Source organism: Diabrotica undecimpunctata, chromosome 5, assembly GCF_040954645.1.
Source record: "Diabrotica undecimpunctata isolate CICGRU chromosome 5, icDiaUnde3, whole genome shotgun sequence".
In the NCBI taxonomy this organism is placed as follows: domain Eukaryota; kingdom Metazoa; phylum Arthropoda; class Insecta; order Coleoptera; family Chrysomelidae; genus Diabrotica; species Diabrotica undecimpunctata.
Window position 1 is genome coordinate 94,315,615 of NC_092807.1, and position 16,437 is coordinate 94,332,051.

At 32.1% G+C, this 16,437-nt stretch overlaps 1 protein-coding gene across 3 annotated transcripts in view; it reads left to right on the plus strand.

The window, feature by feature from the left end:
* nompC (no mechanoreceptor potential C) overlaps positions 1-16,437 on the plus strand; it is a 160,044-nt gene that overhangs the window by 65,229 nt on the left and 78,378 nt on the right. For all 3 annotated transcript variants that reach the window (XM_072532233.1, XM_072532230.1, XM_072532232.1), the window contains exons 8-10: positions 8,288-8,463; positions 14,854-14,952; positions 15,015-15,108. In XM_072532233.1, coding sequence (XP_072388334.1) covers positions 8,288-8,463; positions 14,854-14,952; positions 15,015-15,108 — 369 coding nt within the window. The remainder of the gene's footprint in view (positions 1-8,287; positions 8,464-14,853; positions 14,953-15,014; positions 15,109-16,437) is intronic.

Genomic DNA, 16,437 nt, shown 5'->3' on the forward strand with positions numbered 1-16,437 from the left:
GAGTCGAAGAAAGCTGAACAATACTTAAGTCTAATATCTTAGCCTCGGCCAAGAAAGTTCTCGGTAAAAGAAATATAAGTAAAGTGAAGGAAAAATGTAAAGAAAACAAAAAAGTTTACCTGAAATACATGTCAACCAAAACACAAGAGGCATAACATAATTACAAGACAATTAGAAACGAAACACATGCACTTATAAGAAAAATAAAAAATGGTCACTGGGAACGTTTTTCGAAAGAAATGGAACATAATTTTTCTCGTCTGCAAAAGGAAATATAGCGCTTCATCAGACGTCAAAGAACGAAGGTAAAGTAACTAATAGAACTAAAATACATAGAAAATGATACGTGGATTGACTACCTAAAAAAGCTATATAGAGGAGAAGAACAAACGACGCTAGAACCGGAAACATCAGAAATTACAACATATAAAGAACTTAATATAAATGTACATGAAGTTCGGAAAATACTTGAAAACCTGAGGAACAGAAAAGCAGCAGGTCAAGACGAGATACCAAACGAATACTGAAATATTGTGGAGCAGCAATGACAGAACAATTAACAATATTAATTAATAAAATTATAAAACACAATAAAATGCCGGAAGAATGGAGAAGGAGCGAACTAACTCTACTGTATAAAAAAGGAGATAAAAACAGACAAAAAACTACAGAGGTATAAACTTGTTAAATACTAGGCGAAAACTTACAACTAAAATTTTACAAGTGCTAATTAATCACAATATAAGTTTAGCAGATGAACAACCGGGTTTTTTTAGTGGTAGATCGTGTACAGATGCAAAATTCGTGATAAAGCAAATTACTGAGAAATCACTGAAGTATAATAGACCAGCATTCCTGTGTCTGATTGACCTAAAGAAAGCGTTTTACAGAGTAAGACTGAAAGATGTAATCCATCTTCTGTATAATAGAGAAGCTCTCCTAAATATTATAAAAACTATCGAAAACATCGACCAAAACAACAAAATTGAAGTCAGAATAGAGGGACAACTTACAGAACCTATAGAAATAGGCAGCAGAATAAGACAAGGGGATTCGTTGAGATTGAGCCCCATGCTCTTCAATTTGATTATGGATCAAATCATCAAAAGCGTTAACAAACGAAGAAGATACAGAATGGGAAACAAAGAAATTAAAGTACTCCGTTACGCAGATGACGCAATATTAATAGCCCAAGATGAAGATAGTCTGCAAAGATTTGTCCACAAATTTAACATAAGAGCAAAAGAATTTAATATGACAATCCCATCTCACAAAACTAAAACAATAGTAGTGAGCAAAGGAACACAGATGTAAAATAGAAATTGATAGCATTAGCAGAAACAAGACCGGACACAGCCACAACGCAAAGAATAATGGACGCGGCAGAGATGAGAGTACTGAGAAGAATTACAGGAAATACTCTGAGAAATCGAAAAGAAAATGTAACGTATAGTGTATAAATGAATGGATACAAAATAGAAAAAAAGAATGGAATAACCACATAGGTAATGGAAATAAAATACCTGGCATTATGAATTTATTATGACAATTTCATCTCAGAAAACTAAAACAATAGTAGTCAGCAAAGAACCAACTAGATGTAAAATAAAAATTGATGGCATCAGTATTGAACAAATAATGAAAATAATATACTTGAACTTTATTTTACTGTCGTTTTGAAATTTTAAACTTTCTAGTGGGTATCTTTATGTCTTTATTACCAATTGTTATTAACATGCGTTTACACAACGTTATAACGTTGTGTATTATAAAAGTATTCTATTTCTTTTTATCGTAGTAAGTCATTACTCAGACAAAATATTTTGGTGTCTTATGGTATTGGTAACTTGATTCTGTAATAAAATTCATGGCAGACGACACGCGGTTTCATAACCACTAAACATATCTATTTCTTTATTGTTTCCGTATATAAAGCGTTGTATTCCGTTGTATAAGCTTTAACTTTAATAATAATTTTATAGACCTTAATCATTTAGAAGTAAATATATATATAATTTTTTTTCTGTCACTTGGTTTAAATATAGTTCTTATTATATATATGAGCAGAAAATAACACTTGTTTCAGTTCGTACGATTTGCGGTAATTTATTTAATGTTAATTTTGGAATTTCACGTTTATACTCAGTTTCTGTTGTTCCGCTTATTTATCTGAGAGATGTTACTTTTTTTTTCTTGTTATTATTTCTCTTTATAAGCAATTTTACTTGTTCATTGGTGGAATAATACCTCTATGGAAGGTTATCACTTCATTTTTTGCGCGATCGTCCGATACTTCTTCTGCCGATTCGTGACTTATCTCTTCCAATTTTGACGTCACGGGTCTCCTCCATTCTGATTATGTGATTATTCCATTCTTTTTTTCTATTTTGTGTAAATTCATTTATAAACTTTACGTTACATTTTCTTCTAATGTCTTCTTTCTGTTTGAGGTCAATGTACATTTGAAAATAAGTCGATAATTTTCCTTGAAATATTACTTTACTTGTACGTTACTCCTTGTTAAATTAAGCCTAGTTATGCCATAGTATTCCATAGTTTTATTCTTATTATTATATCATGTGTTTGTTCAAAATCTATAAATAACTAGTTTAATGTTTTTTTTGTATTCCCAACATTTCTCATTAACTGCCTAATTGTGAATAATTGATCAATGATTTATTTCTAATTCCACACTAATAGTCTCCTATTTGATAGTTCACCTATTCACTCAATCGTTATAGGTTTATTAGAAAAAAATCTGTATATCCTAATAATTAATATATAGCTTATACCGCTATAGTTTGTGCAGTACATTTTATCATCCCTTTTGTGTATGGGTATGCTTTTCAGCAAGTTGGTACTTGCTCTTACTTTTAAATTGACAGGTTAGCTGTTTAACTGCCTATACTGAACTTTCTTCTTCATGTTGCAAATATATATAAAAATTAATAAAAACCACTCTGACATACCGTTGACTGAAATATTGGAGACCCTATATTATTCAATCAATGGAAATACTAAGATCACACGGGGGGAATTATGGGTTATTTCTGGTTTCGTCATAATTTACACTAGTAAGTAAGTAAGTTCGTGTAACCTTCTGGCTAAGGTCTAGTGTTAGGGTTTTCAGGTCGCGCAAGCGCCCCTAACATGACTTAACGACTACTTTCGTAGCCGGGACCGACGGCTTTACGTACCCTCCGAAGCACGGTGGCAGCGCAGTTAAATTAGAAATTGAAAATTTTGTCGGTGCTAGGATTCGAAACCGGGCCCTCCAGCTTGTTAAGCCAGTAACACAGCCACTGAGCTACGGCTGCCACATAATTTACACTGAAAATACTAACAAGAGAGTGCTCTCACTTCCACATGTTAAAATTGATATATAGTACCAACAGATGCTAGTTATATACCATCAGTACTAATAAAATGGAAACTATTAAATTAATGTCAATTTCATTTAATCAAACGTACTAACCTTAAACATGGTCATTTAAGGAAACACCTCAAAAATATTGACAAAAAATTAAAAATAGCTTAAGCGTTATACAAGTAACAGAGCAGCAAAGCTCACAGCATGAGAATATTGCCTCATACTTTTATATAGCAATTTGTTCTCACAATTTTATAGTTTTTCGAAAAATGAACTCCGATTAGAAGATTAAAACGTCAAACAAAATGTAAAAACCTATTCATATTTTGTGATACAAAATCTTCAATTTCGATATTGAATATTCTTAATAAATGTATAATCTAATATTTAAGCCTGTTTATGTTTTACAGACTTGGAAAACACTAAACAGAAAAATATTTATTCCTTTATGTACTAGGTTCTAAAAAAAGTGTACTCAAAACAAATAAATATTATCTACCAATTGTTTTATTCCAGTTTCATATGAAAGCACCAGATATTAGATATGTATTATAAATTTCGTCATAGGTGCAAATTTGAGATAAAAACCAAATGATAGAGCATATAGTGAAATATAAATATCTTAGAATAGCTGTATCGAGCGAGGATAGAATAAGGTTATTGATGAGAAAAAAAAGACCTATCGCTGAGGAAGTGAAAAAGTAATTGGCAAACGCAAATGAAATATGCATTACAATCTATCATGATACACATATATTCGTACTGCAGAAACAAGACAATTAATAAACACGTTAAGGAAATCTTAATAATAAGCAAAATTTAACTTTTAATACACAGAAGAAATAATGATATGCAGAAGAAACACAAATTAAAAAACGTTATCCACTTATTGTACGCAAGAGAGATACCTCTAGGAAAAATCAAAACGACCGAAAATATATACCAAAATAACACAATAAAAGTAAAAGCAGAAGAAGAACCAACCGACCCTAATAAAGCTGACAATGGGATAAGACAGGGATATTTCCTGAGTCCTCTATTGTTCAACCTGATTATGGATGAAATAATAAAAAAGTAAGAACTAAAAAAAGATACCAAATGGAAGAAAAACAAATTAAAATTGCTGTGCAAACGACGCAATACTACTCTTTCAAAATAAAGATGATTTACAACGTGTGCTGCACCAATTTCATATACCTGCCAGAAAATTTAACATGTTAATTTCCCCAAAAGAGACAAAATTCATGGATACAACAGCAAATTTACTAAGATGTTAATTGGAGCTGAAAGGTTAGATAATAGAACAAGTGATGGAGTTTAAATATCTAGCCATCACATTATCTAGCTACGGAAAGCTCAAAACTGAAGTGGAAGATCCAGTGAATAGAGCAAACAGAGCCGCAGGCTGACTAAATGAAACAATATGAAGCAATCAAACTATCGGGAAAGAAACGAAAGGCAGAATTTACAAAACAGTCATCAGACCAATGACATACGCGGCAGAAACAAGACCTGACACAGAGAGAACAAAAAGGATATTAGAAACAGCAGAGATGAAAACACTTAGAAAAATTGATGGTAAGACACTATGGGACAGAGCTAGAAATACAGATATACGACGTAGATGCAAGATGGAGAAGATCAAGAACTGGTTAAGAAATAGAAGAGTAGAATGGAACGATCATATAAGCCGAATGACAACAAATAGAGTAGTAAAGACGGCAAGAGACAGTCAACCCGTAGGAAGACGATCAGTAGGAAGATCACGAAAACGATGGAACGGCAACTTACTGGAGGCACATTAAAAAATGAAAGTCATGTCTATATAAATAGAAGAAGAAGAAGAAGATACACAGGATAAACATTAAAATTGCTGCAAGAAAGATAAAATAAATCAGTCATATTAATTTAGAATAGCAGAGGACAGAGTGTTTAGAGAAAATAATGAATCAGTCATATTAATGTAGAATAGTAGAGGACAGAGTATTTGTCATAGCTTTGGACAAGTGCCCAATTAAAAAAAGAACACAGGTCGTTCAAAAAAGACGGAACTCTAAAAAGAAAATAGAATAAATTTAAAAAAATAAAAGCATAAACATGTCTCCCAATTTTTTTAATATTGAAAATACGTAAATAGAACATTGAATTAAAATGTAATCTTTGATAATCTGTGATAAACCCATCACCTGAACAGTGGCACCGATATATGTAGTTGAAATTGTTTACACTTATTTTAACTGTTTATTTTGTTATTATCTAGATATGAGTTGCGACCGATATCACAAACTTATTTATTTTTCACAAAGAGGCTCTTTAATACCTAAAATTATTACTATACAAATCTGATTCGAAATATCGTCAAAAAGTAATACACGGCATGTAAAATCTAAATTTTTAATAAAAAGTAAAAGATTAGGCATTACTTATGGGATTCAAAGAACGCGCGTTAAGGAAGATTGAAGTACTAATAAGATCACCGCAATCGGGCATACCCCGGGTAATGATTAATTAATTAATCGGCTAATTCTTCAGTCACCCCTTTAATATGATTTTGTCAAATTGGTCCTTGTTAGAACCAACTGTTCTAATAACATATGTCTATAACTGTTAAGGGTATATCTAGAGATCAAGAAACTTTACTTTACTTAAACTTATCAGACATATGAGCTAAACACGAATGTAACTTATCTCTAGTGCAGGAAACACATATAGGGCCTAACCTAGGGTATTTGGTATATAGCTGATCGCTGAAAACCACATCATAGATATAGACATGCTATTTCTGTCGCAAAAGAAGCAAAGAATAACTTAAAGTAAGAAAGGACAAAACCAGTCAGCCGAGAGAACCTTTTAACGATGTTGAGCTTGGATCCACCATCTACATATTTAATGAAAAATAATACAACTACCGACATTGAGGATCTGAGCACAAAGCTTATTACGAAACCTGGACCAAAAACACTCTACAATGGCTTATCCGCATGATGAACAACTGTATTCAAATTATGGAGATAGCCAAAATTTAGAGACAAGCCAAAGTTGTTACCTTGCTTAAACCTGGCAAAAAAAAGACGGGTACGAAAAATATCCGGTATCAGGGGTGGTATTTTTCAATCTAAACGCCGCTTACGACACCTTAAATTACAGAATATTTCTCCAAAAACTATATGATATCCCCTTAGATAACAAGCTCACTTACATTGTCTGCGTATGCCAACATAAGAAAATATTTTTTGTATCACTCACTGGTAAGAGTAGCAGATGAAGAACGGTCTCGCTTGGGGTAGCATAAAGGCACCTACACTGTATAACATTTACACAAACAAACGATCCATACCGGTAGATACTAGGACTTCTATTATATAGACGAGACACCTATTATTGCACAATAAAAATAAACTATGAATAAATTTTCAGCCAAAACCCCTGAAAAACTCGTGGGTGCTCCTTTAATTTCCTCAACATAGACGTTTTCAAAATGGTTTGTATCACACCGGGTCAGTCATAGATTATTGTTTAAAACTAAAAGGTAAATTGAGGACCAGAAATATTATTATTCGCAAGCTTCAGCTAAAAATGAGGCGCACGTCCTTCCGCCCTTAAAACATAGACGCTTGTACTATATGCTTGTGCTGCCGAATATACCTTGTTAGACAAATTAACCATTCTTTCTTTTTGTGCACACTACTACCCATTTTAACACAAAAATATCTATTGTAGCACTTAACCATATTTATTTTGAGATAACCTTCTATCGAGATATCACATGTAGTACACAAATAAGACCAGAACTAAAATATTAAAAAAGCTTTATACAATATATCGCAGAAGATTGAATAAAATAAAAGTAGTTTTTATTAATCAGCTGCTTACATAAAATGTACAAAGACACTCACGTAAACAAAATATATTACGAAATTTCTGTAATTAAAAAAAACATCAAGTTCGGCATTGAACTAATAAAATTATATTAAATGAAAAAACAACATCTTTAAAAATACAGAAAAAATAAAATTTTCTATGCAAGCGAACATTCCATTCAATAATAAGCCCAAATTCTTTTGTATCTTCATACCTGTTTTTTAAAGAACCAGTTACATTTTAGTACGTAGTTATACCAGGTAATATGATATCCTCTATTACACAGTGTTATGCGTATGACATTCCACTGTCTACAAACAGTAGATAAAAATAAGGAGCCCATATAAACCGTTCAGGGTATATGTTGAAAATATACGGTATAATCGCACAGTTGCCAAACTCTTAGAGCTTAGTTAAACCGATAAACGTATGGTTCAAATATACAATGAAGAAGATCTGAACGACCCCTATAATATATACCCGTGAACTAAGCGATATACATTTATGATACAGGGGTATTTACGGGCTCCAAAAATTTTTTATAAATTATTAAACTCTACATGCTGATGAATCGACTGAACCAATATTACGGAATTGTCAAGTGAGCTCCGTATATCGGTATCCACTTGACCACGGAGCTCAATTGAACCTGAATTTTAACATGGGCGGAGTTCACTTAATGCCGTAGATATATATATATATATATATATATATATATATATATATATATATATATATGTTATTAAATAAATATATAATAAATTATATTCAAATCCGGGCTTGACTTTATGTTGTATTAGTGTTTTTTTGTATTTTACTTCTATTTATATAAAAAATATGGTATACCCTGTGCATATTTGCTTATGTATAATGATAATTAGTAATCCTCAGAAATCACTGAAATGCCTCCAGTCCTTTTACACTATTGACAGCTTTTAATTATTTATATGATGTTTATTTATATAGATATCATATAAAATACTACTATGTACTATGTAATTTGTTGTAAATTTGTGGAGAACATAAAAATAAATTAATACAATTTTTTGTTAATAGCTGCCGAAAATGGACACGCGAATATCATTGAGCTCTTGGCTGACAAATTTAAAGCAAGCATTCTCGAGAGGACGAAAGATGGTTCGACACTGATGCATATTGCATCTCTCAATGGGCATGCTGATTGTGCAATGATGCTCTTCAAAAAAGGGGTGTATCTGCATATGCCAAATAAGGTGAGCACAATGTTTAATGTATTTCTAATCTGAATACTGTGGCTCATAAATGTAACATGATGTACTAATTGTACGAAGTTCAAATTAAATACGCCGTTTACTAATAAGAAAATCAAAATAATATCGGTTCACAACATTTTGATAGCTCTCCGTACATTTTAGTGGGTATTAACTAAAATTTGGTTAGCACAATGTGTCCAACTTCTTAATTATTTACTCATTATGAATGACGTTTCATAAAGGCATCTTAAAAGTATTGTCTACATGGAATTTTCAATTTATTTGAGACACATCTCTGTTGGGTGTAAACACTCGACCAATAGGAATCTGTGGAGTAAGTAACACCAAACGTTTTACATAGCCCTTTTTGTTTTTTGGTCAGGGTTTAAACCATCGATCCAATACATCATTCACAATGAAGTCTAGCCCGCTTGGCTATTTCACCCACGATTTTATTTTACTCATAAATAAGCTTTTTGAAAGATTAATAAATAGATATAAGGTTGAATGCTCGAATAAATAAACTTTGATAAAATGAAAGGCAGATATCGAACACAGTTTTATTAATTAAATCTTGCCCAAGTACTTTCGCTTCCTAGAGCATCTTCAGGGGCATTTCGTCAATTTTGGACTATCCAACAATCGCAGAATGTCATAAATATAAAATTGTACATAACACTACACTAAACAAGGACAAACAATTTAAAATTATTTAAAAAATAGTGGAAGCTACATTCTGATCGGCAACAGGAGAGAGAAACTCTCTTAGAGAGTTATTCTTTTTATCCACCTGCTGTCGTTAGTTCTTCTTACATGTCCATACCACTTTAGTCTTTTTTGTTCTATATATGTTAGTATGTCTGTTTCTATTGATGTTCTTTGCTTTATTTCTCTTACTTCTCCTATCCATTTTTGTTACTCTGTAGCATCTTCGCAGGCATTCCATCTCTGTTGCCACTATCTTACTACTGTTTTTCTTGTTTATGATCCAATTTTCAGCCCCATATGTCATAATACTTCTCACTAATGTTTTATAAATCAGTGTTTTGTCTTCATATTTAGGTGTCTATCCCACCATACTAAGTTAAGTTCTCGGGTTGCAGTTCTTGTTTGTCCTAATCTTTGTGTAATTTCTTCCTCTGTTGTTGCCTTTTTCGTGATTATAAACTCCAAGTATTTAAATTAATCCTTTCCTTTGATTGTTACGTTGTCATCAATCTTCTATGTCTTTTTTACTTGTAGATAGGTACTCTGTTTTCGCGAGGTTAATATCTAGGCCAGCCTTGGTATATTCTTCTTGTAGTTTATTTATCGTGTAGCTGAGTTCGTCTTGGTCTTGTGCAATCACTACTTGATCATCTGCAAAGCTTAACGTATATAGGTATTCGTTCCGTACCGGTACTCTCATGCTTTCGCATTTTCTTTTCCATGTAGTCAAGGCTTTCTCTAAGTATATTTTGAATAGGGTTGGAGATGTGGAATATCCCTGCAGGAGCCCTTTTGTTGTGGTGAAGTCTCCTATGATTCTTGTTCCCATTTTAATGGACACTTTATTTCTTTATAAAAAGGTATATTTATTTAAAAAGAATCCTACATATAGAATATCACAGAACGTTTTTGGACTAACAAGTCCATCATCAGTGGTATTACATTAATTAAGACAAACTTAAAAAAAAAGTGACCAAGGTTAAAGCAAATATGATTAAATACTTACCAGGTATACATGATGCATCATTTTATTGATGCATGATTATCATTTTATGTATTTTACATCACTGTTCAACATTATTTTACATCATCTTTCAATATCATCTGGCAACACCAAGTATGTCGGTCAACGATGTAGTTACCCTGTGTAGTGATTTGACTAAAGTTTCGACGAGAAGTGTATACAGAATTGTAAACAATTTTAAACAAAGTGAAGGCAAATTGAATGATGGACCTGTTGAAACCATTGAAACCAGAGGTAGAAAACGCATTTAGCTTGAAGATCATACCAAATATGCTATTCGGAGGAAATTCCATGCTTTCTTTTTTCGGAACGAAATCCCAACCTTAAAGAAGGTTGAAGTTGAAATAAATTCCGATAATTCAATACCCAAAATATCACGACGTGTTTTATTGCGAACATTAGAACAAATGAACATTAAATATATAAAAAGAAGCAGGGATAGTGTTCTTTTAGAAAAAGATGAAATTGTTTTGTGGGGGAGAAAATACTTAAAAAAAATGTAGTATCGTCGTAAAGGACGAAAAGTATACTATTTAGATGAAACTTGGCTAAATCAAGGTCATACTGTCTCAAAGGTGTGGCAAGATTTGGAAATTAAAAGTCGTCGACAAGCCTTCATTGAGGAGCTTTGATTAGGATTAAAAACACCAGTGGGTAAAGGACGGAGGCTCATAATAACACATATAGGCAGCGACTCGGGTTTTTTTGGACAACGGCTTGTTACTATTCGAATCCAAGAAAACCAACGATTACCATAAGGAAATGGACGCTCAAAGATGGTTGGAGCCATCACCAACGACTGCCTGGCGAAAAGGTGAAATAATCAACTGGCTCTCTCAAAAAAATATACCATTCAATGACATGTTGAAAGTACAATTATTAAACCTCGCGAGGATACATATACCCGTTTTCAAGGAATATGCAGTCGATGAAATGGTTCGTGCAAACAACATAATTATACATCGCCTCCCTCCTTATCATTGTGAGCTGAACCCTATCGAGCTTATATGGGCTCAAATAAAACACCAAGTGGCAAGGGAAAACTTGAGTTTTAAAATGGAGGAGGTGAAGTGCTTGTTAGCTACTGCCATACAAAATGTCACACCTGAGTCTTGGAAAAATTGTATAAGACACACTATAAAAGAAGAAGATAGAATGTGGGACTTAGACACAAGAGTGGACATTTCAGTTGAACCATTAATTATCAATGTAAATAATAGTGATCGCGATAGCTCTTCATCAGCCGACGAGTCGTCTTCATAAGATGATTAATATTTTAACTTCCTGTGGAGGTCGAACCATTTTATTTGGATTACTTTCGTATGTAAGAAGTTTGTTTTGTTAACCTAGTTTTCAAACCAAAATACATTTTGTACCAATATACTTTGTTCTTAAAAAAAATGAATATTTCTTATATATATTAGGTATATTCGATTCGATTTATTTTATTTAACTGTAATATATATGTGTGAGTGTTTATATGTTCACTAAAAGTAAAAGTTCACTTATGTAATCGGCAAGTTCAGAATTGGATTTTCATAATTATGTAAATGAGTATATTTAAAATATAAGTAATTCAAATGAAAAGAAACCTTTCATTGAAATAACAGCAGGGTAAATCTCTCTACCTGCCTTTTTGATAATTAATTTTTGTAACAAACAAAAAATGTCATTAAAAAAAATTATAGTTTGTCATTAAATGTCATAGAAAGTTTCTTTGTCTCGTATGTTTTGTACAAAATTATGGAATTTGTAAAGTAAGTGTTTTTTTGTGATAAGAAGTATACACTTCAAAGTTAAATATAAGTCTCATATTATATTATATTAAGATTAATTTTTAAAAATCGCTGCAACAGTGTGAACGATACGCTACTGAATGCTAAGCTAGGAAGTCAATGAGCAATTTATCTCTCTCTATATTATGACAACGTTGATCTACTATTCCTTTCTACCGGTCCTAGAATGCGATGTCATGTATGACTTTTACAAAGAATATTATCGTACTTTAGATGTTTTCTATATATAAGTATTGTATATAAATATAATGTTATACATAAATATTGATGTAACTAAATACATTTTATTATAAACCTTAACAAATACAAAACGATCATTAATATGATAATTTTGCTGCATGTCAATGATTAAATGATAAATTGCTAGAATATCTATCATTACAAACTGGCAACGATGTTGTTGGTTTATCGCATTCACAGTTAGGAGAATTTACTGCCTACAAATTTGATTCTCAAGTATAGTAGGTGCTAAAATTGGTATTAAAGAGACTTTTATCTAATAATTACTTTGCTGTATTGTTAATTTTCTGTAGAAATCTAGTAATTTTAGTGATTTACTTCGTTTTTGTAGCTAGTTCTTCTATTAACTTAATTTTTATGCAGATCAATCCCTTTACATATGTAAAAAAAACTTATTTATAGATACTGTAGGTAAAGTCCTTGACTGAAAACGAGTAATTATTTGGCTAACAAAGGAAAAACGATAAGATGGCATACTTGATAAGAAGAGGTTTTGTATTTCATGAATAATGCCATTACTTCTCTGACAAAGGTTTTGATATGCAAATTAACTTTTTCGCTGTAGATGGTGACGTTTTTATGTGGGTTACTGTTTAAATTTACTATATTCAAATACAATGAGAAAAATAATTATATTATTTTGTTGAATTTTCAATATTATTTTTTAGAAGTACTTAAAAAGAGCAATCTTTTACATAAAAATAAAAAAAAATGCGAAAAATTGAAAATAAAGAGAAAAATTTTAATTTTTTTAATCCACTGCGGTTACTATCTATCAACGTCTTATGATTTTCAATATATCTTCTTCTTTAAGTTCCATCTTCTATCGAAGGTTGGAAATCATCATGGCTATGCGGATTCTGTTGACTGCCGCTCTAAAAAGTTCTGCACTACTGCATTCAAACCATTCCCTTAAGTTCTTAAGCCAGGATATTCTTCGTCTTCCCACATTTCGGTTTCCTCCGATTTTGCCTTGCATAATAAGTTATAATGCGTATTTTTGCCCTCTCATCACATGTCCTAAGTACTCAAGTTTTCGTCTTTTGATAGTTAATATTATTTCCGCCTCATTTCCTATCCTTCTAGTTACTTCCACGTTTGACATTCTTTGAATCCAAGATATTCGTAGGATTCTTCTGTAACACCAAAATTCAAAGGCGGCCAACTTATTCAGATGGACTTGTTTTAGTGTCCACGCTTCCAAGCCATAAAGAAGAGTAGAGAACACGTAACATCGAAGCATTCTCACTCTCAAATTTCAATATATAGGAATTTCCAAAGGAGCAAAAGAAGCATGGCTGACGGAGAAATGTATGGAAGTTGAAAATAAAGAATTACAGAATACCAGAAAACAACGCAATATAGGCATAACTAGTTGTAGACATTGAAGGCCAAATTTTGACTACCGTTGAAGATAAATTGCGAAGATGACAAGAATATATGCAAGAATTATTCGAAGATGCAGCACGAAGTCCGACTGAAATAAACAATCCCTACGGCCCAGAAATACCAAACGAAGAAGTAACTATGGGCATTAAGCGGATTAAAGATGGGAAATCACCAGGACCTGACGAGGTCCTGGTGATACCACTTTTTCAAACGTTTATTTTGTAAATCATTTCGATGAAAACGCAATATGCATTTAACTTCTGAGATAGTTTAAGTCTTAAATAATCCTATGAAATTTGCTAAATGTGTCTAGCATCATTCATAGGGCAAGTTCAATAGTTTAAATAATTAGCCGCAGGGATAAATAAATTAAATAACTTTAAACTGTTTAACCGATCGGGGGGAAATTTCGCACAAATTTAAAAAACGGCAATTCCTTGATGTTTAAATGTATTAATAACATTTTATTTTGTCAATAAAAAATTAATAAAATTTATAAATTAGTGCAAAAAAAACTGCTTTTTTGCAAATATCTCCGTAAATTATTTATCAATTTTAATTAAAAAAACGGGAAAATAAAGATATTCTTGATATAAAAAAATGATATAAATATTGTTTATTTAAAATTTAAGGGAAAAAACTTATAGACAAAAAATCAAATTGTGACCATAAATTATTGTTTAAAAAAAAACGCAAGGTAAAAATACGAGTACCTTTTCATCTATTTGTCATCTAGTAACCCCCACCTATGCCTTAAAAGCTTCAGATACCTGCGAAAAATTTTGCCGTTAAATCGATGATTTTTGCATAACCAGACTGGGCTAATCTGGCCCGTCTTTTACACACAGTTCAAACACGATAAGACCCTTAAGTTCAGATACATTTAAACAAATTTTAATAATTAGTAAAAAAGTTATTAACAATATTCAAAAACAGCGATTTTTTTGTGATTTTTTTGTATCTTGTTTTTCCAAAAAAGTTGTCTGTTGACGTCAAACCTCTAAATAGACAAGTTTTTAAGTTACGGGCAAAATAATAAGTTTGACGTTTTGATTGTTTATTTAAGAATAGTTCTACTAATAAATTGATGAATCTCTAGATTAGAGTCCTCTTGTAATACCTCATACTACACATTTCAACTGTTAAACCTGTCTATACAAAGGTGTTGAGTAAAAATCTAACTTAATTATCCTATTAATACTTGTACTAATTTTAATTTGTTTCTTGGTGTAGGACGGAGCCCGAAGTATCCACACTGCCGCAAGATATGGTCACGTTGGAATAATCAATACACTGCTGCAAAAAGGAGAAAAAGTCGACGTAACAACAAATGTAAGGTTATCACGAATTTTCTGCTAAAACGAATCGATATATTTTATTTTATTTTGCCTTAGGATAATTATACTGCCCTGCACATTGCTGTAGAATCATGCAAGCCTCTTGTCGTGGAGACGTTATTGGGATATGGAGCTGATGTCCACGTTAGAGGTAAAATTATTATGCATATGGCAAAACATAAGAATAATTTTTTCCACTTTTGTATGTGATAAGTTGACTTTTGAAAAAATATGTTAACAATCGCTATAGCTAAAGTTGTTGCTAATTGCAACCTATCATATCCGGTACTTTATTTCTATGCCTTCAGAGGATGCCAACCCCTAGTGTTGGCGAAACGTCGAGAACTAAACTCAGAAGACAACGGCCTAACAGCCCGTACAAATAGTTTAATAAGTTTAACTTTATTTCTAGTTTGAAAGTAACCTTCTATCCGTATCCTATATCCATATCTAGTCCTCCATTTATTGATTCATATCCTCGCTTAAATTGGCCCACATATCAATTAAAATCACCTTCTATTATGACTCTCTATTATTGTATATTATCGCATAAAATTTAAAGAATTGTTATGTTAAAATGAAATTGGGTAGTACATATAAAAACATAAAGGAAAGCTACTAGGAACCAGAGAGAGATCTCTAACCTGATGGACCAAGGACAACAAACTAATAGCTGTACATAAATAGATGCACAAACAACCAATGGGAACAAATGAATATACCTAACGGAGGTTTAGGATAAATGGTAACGTGATAGAACAGGTAGAAAAATATCAGTACTTGGGAACATCACTTAGAAACTTTGATCAATGAAACCAATGGTCATACTGCAGCCATAAACAAGCGAATAGATATTACCAGATCAGTATTTAAATGAATGAAGCCACTCCTAACTTGCAAAAATCTTCATTTGGAAATCAGACTACGTACCATTCGACGGTAAATATTTTCAATAACATTATATGGAACTTAGACTTAAACGTTAAAACAATGCAATTTAAAAAAATCGAGGCTTTCGAAATCTGGTTATACCGCAGTGAATTAAAAATATCATGGACTGATAGAATTACAAGTACTGGCAGAGGGTTGATAAAGAAACAGAACTAATCGCCACTGTACAAGCCAGAGAAATTGAATATCTAGACCACTTATGAGAGAACCAAAATATGAAATATTGAGACTTTTAATACAGGAAAAGATTTAAGGCAGAAGATCTGTTAGTCGAAAGCAAAATAATTGGTTAAACAATCTACCTAATTGGCATCAATGCAGATCGATTGATTTGTTTAAGAGCAGCAAGTTTAAAATAGCCAATATTATTGCCAACCTTCATAGGAAAACGAGACTCTAAGAGGAAAGACGAAGGCTTATATACATAGTAATGACGATTACTATGGCACATTCCTGTTTAACCGTTGATGCCAAAAGAAATTATGGAAGAGATTAAAGGCATAGTCCTAATAACTTACATATTTAAGGC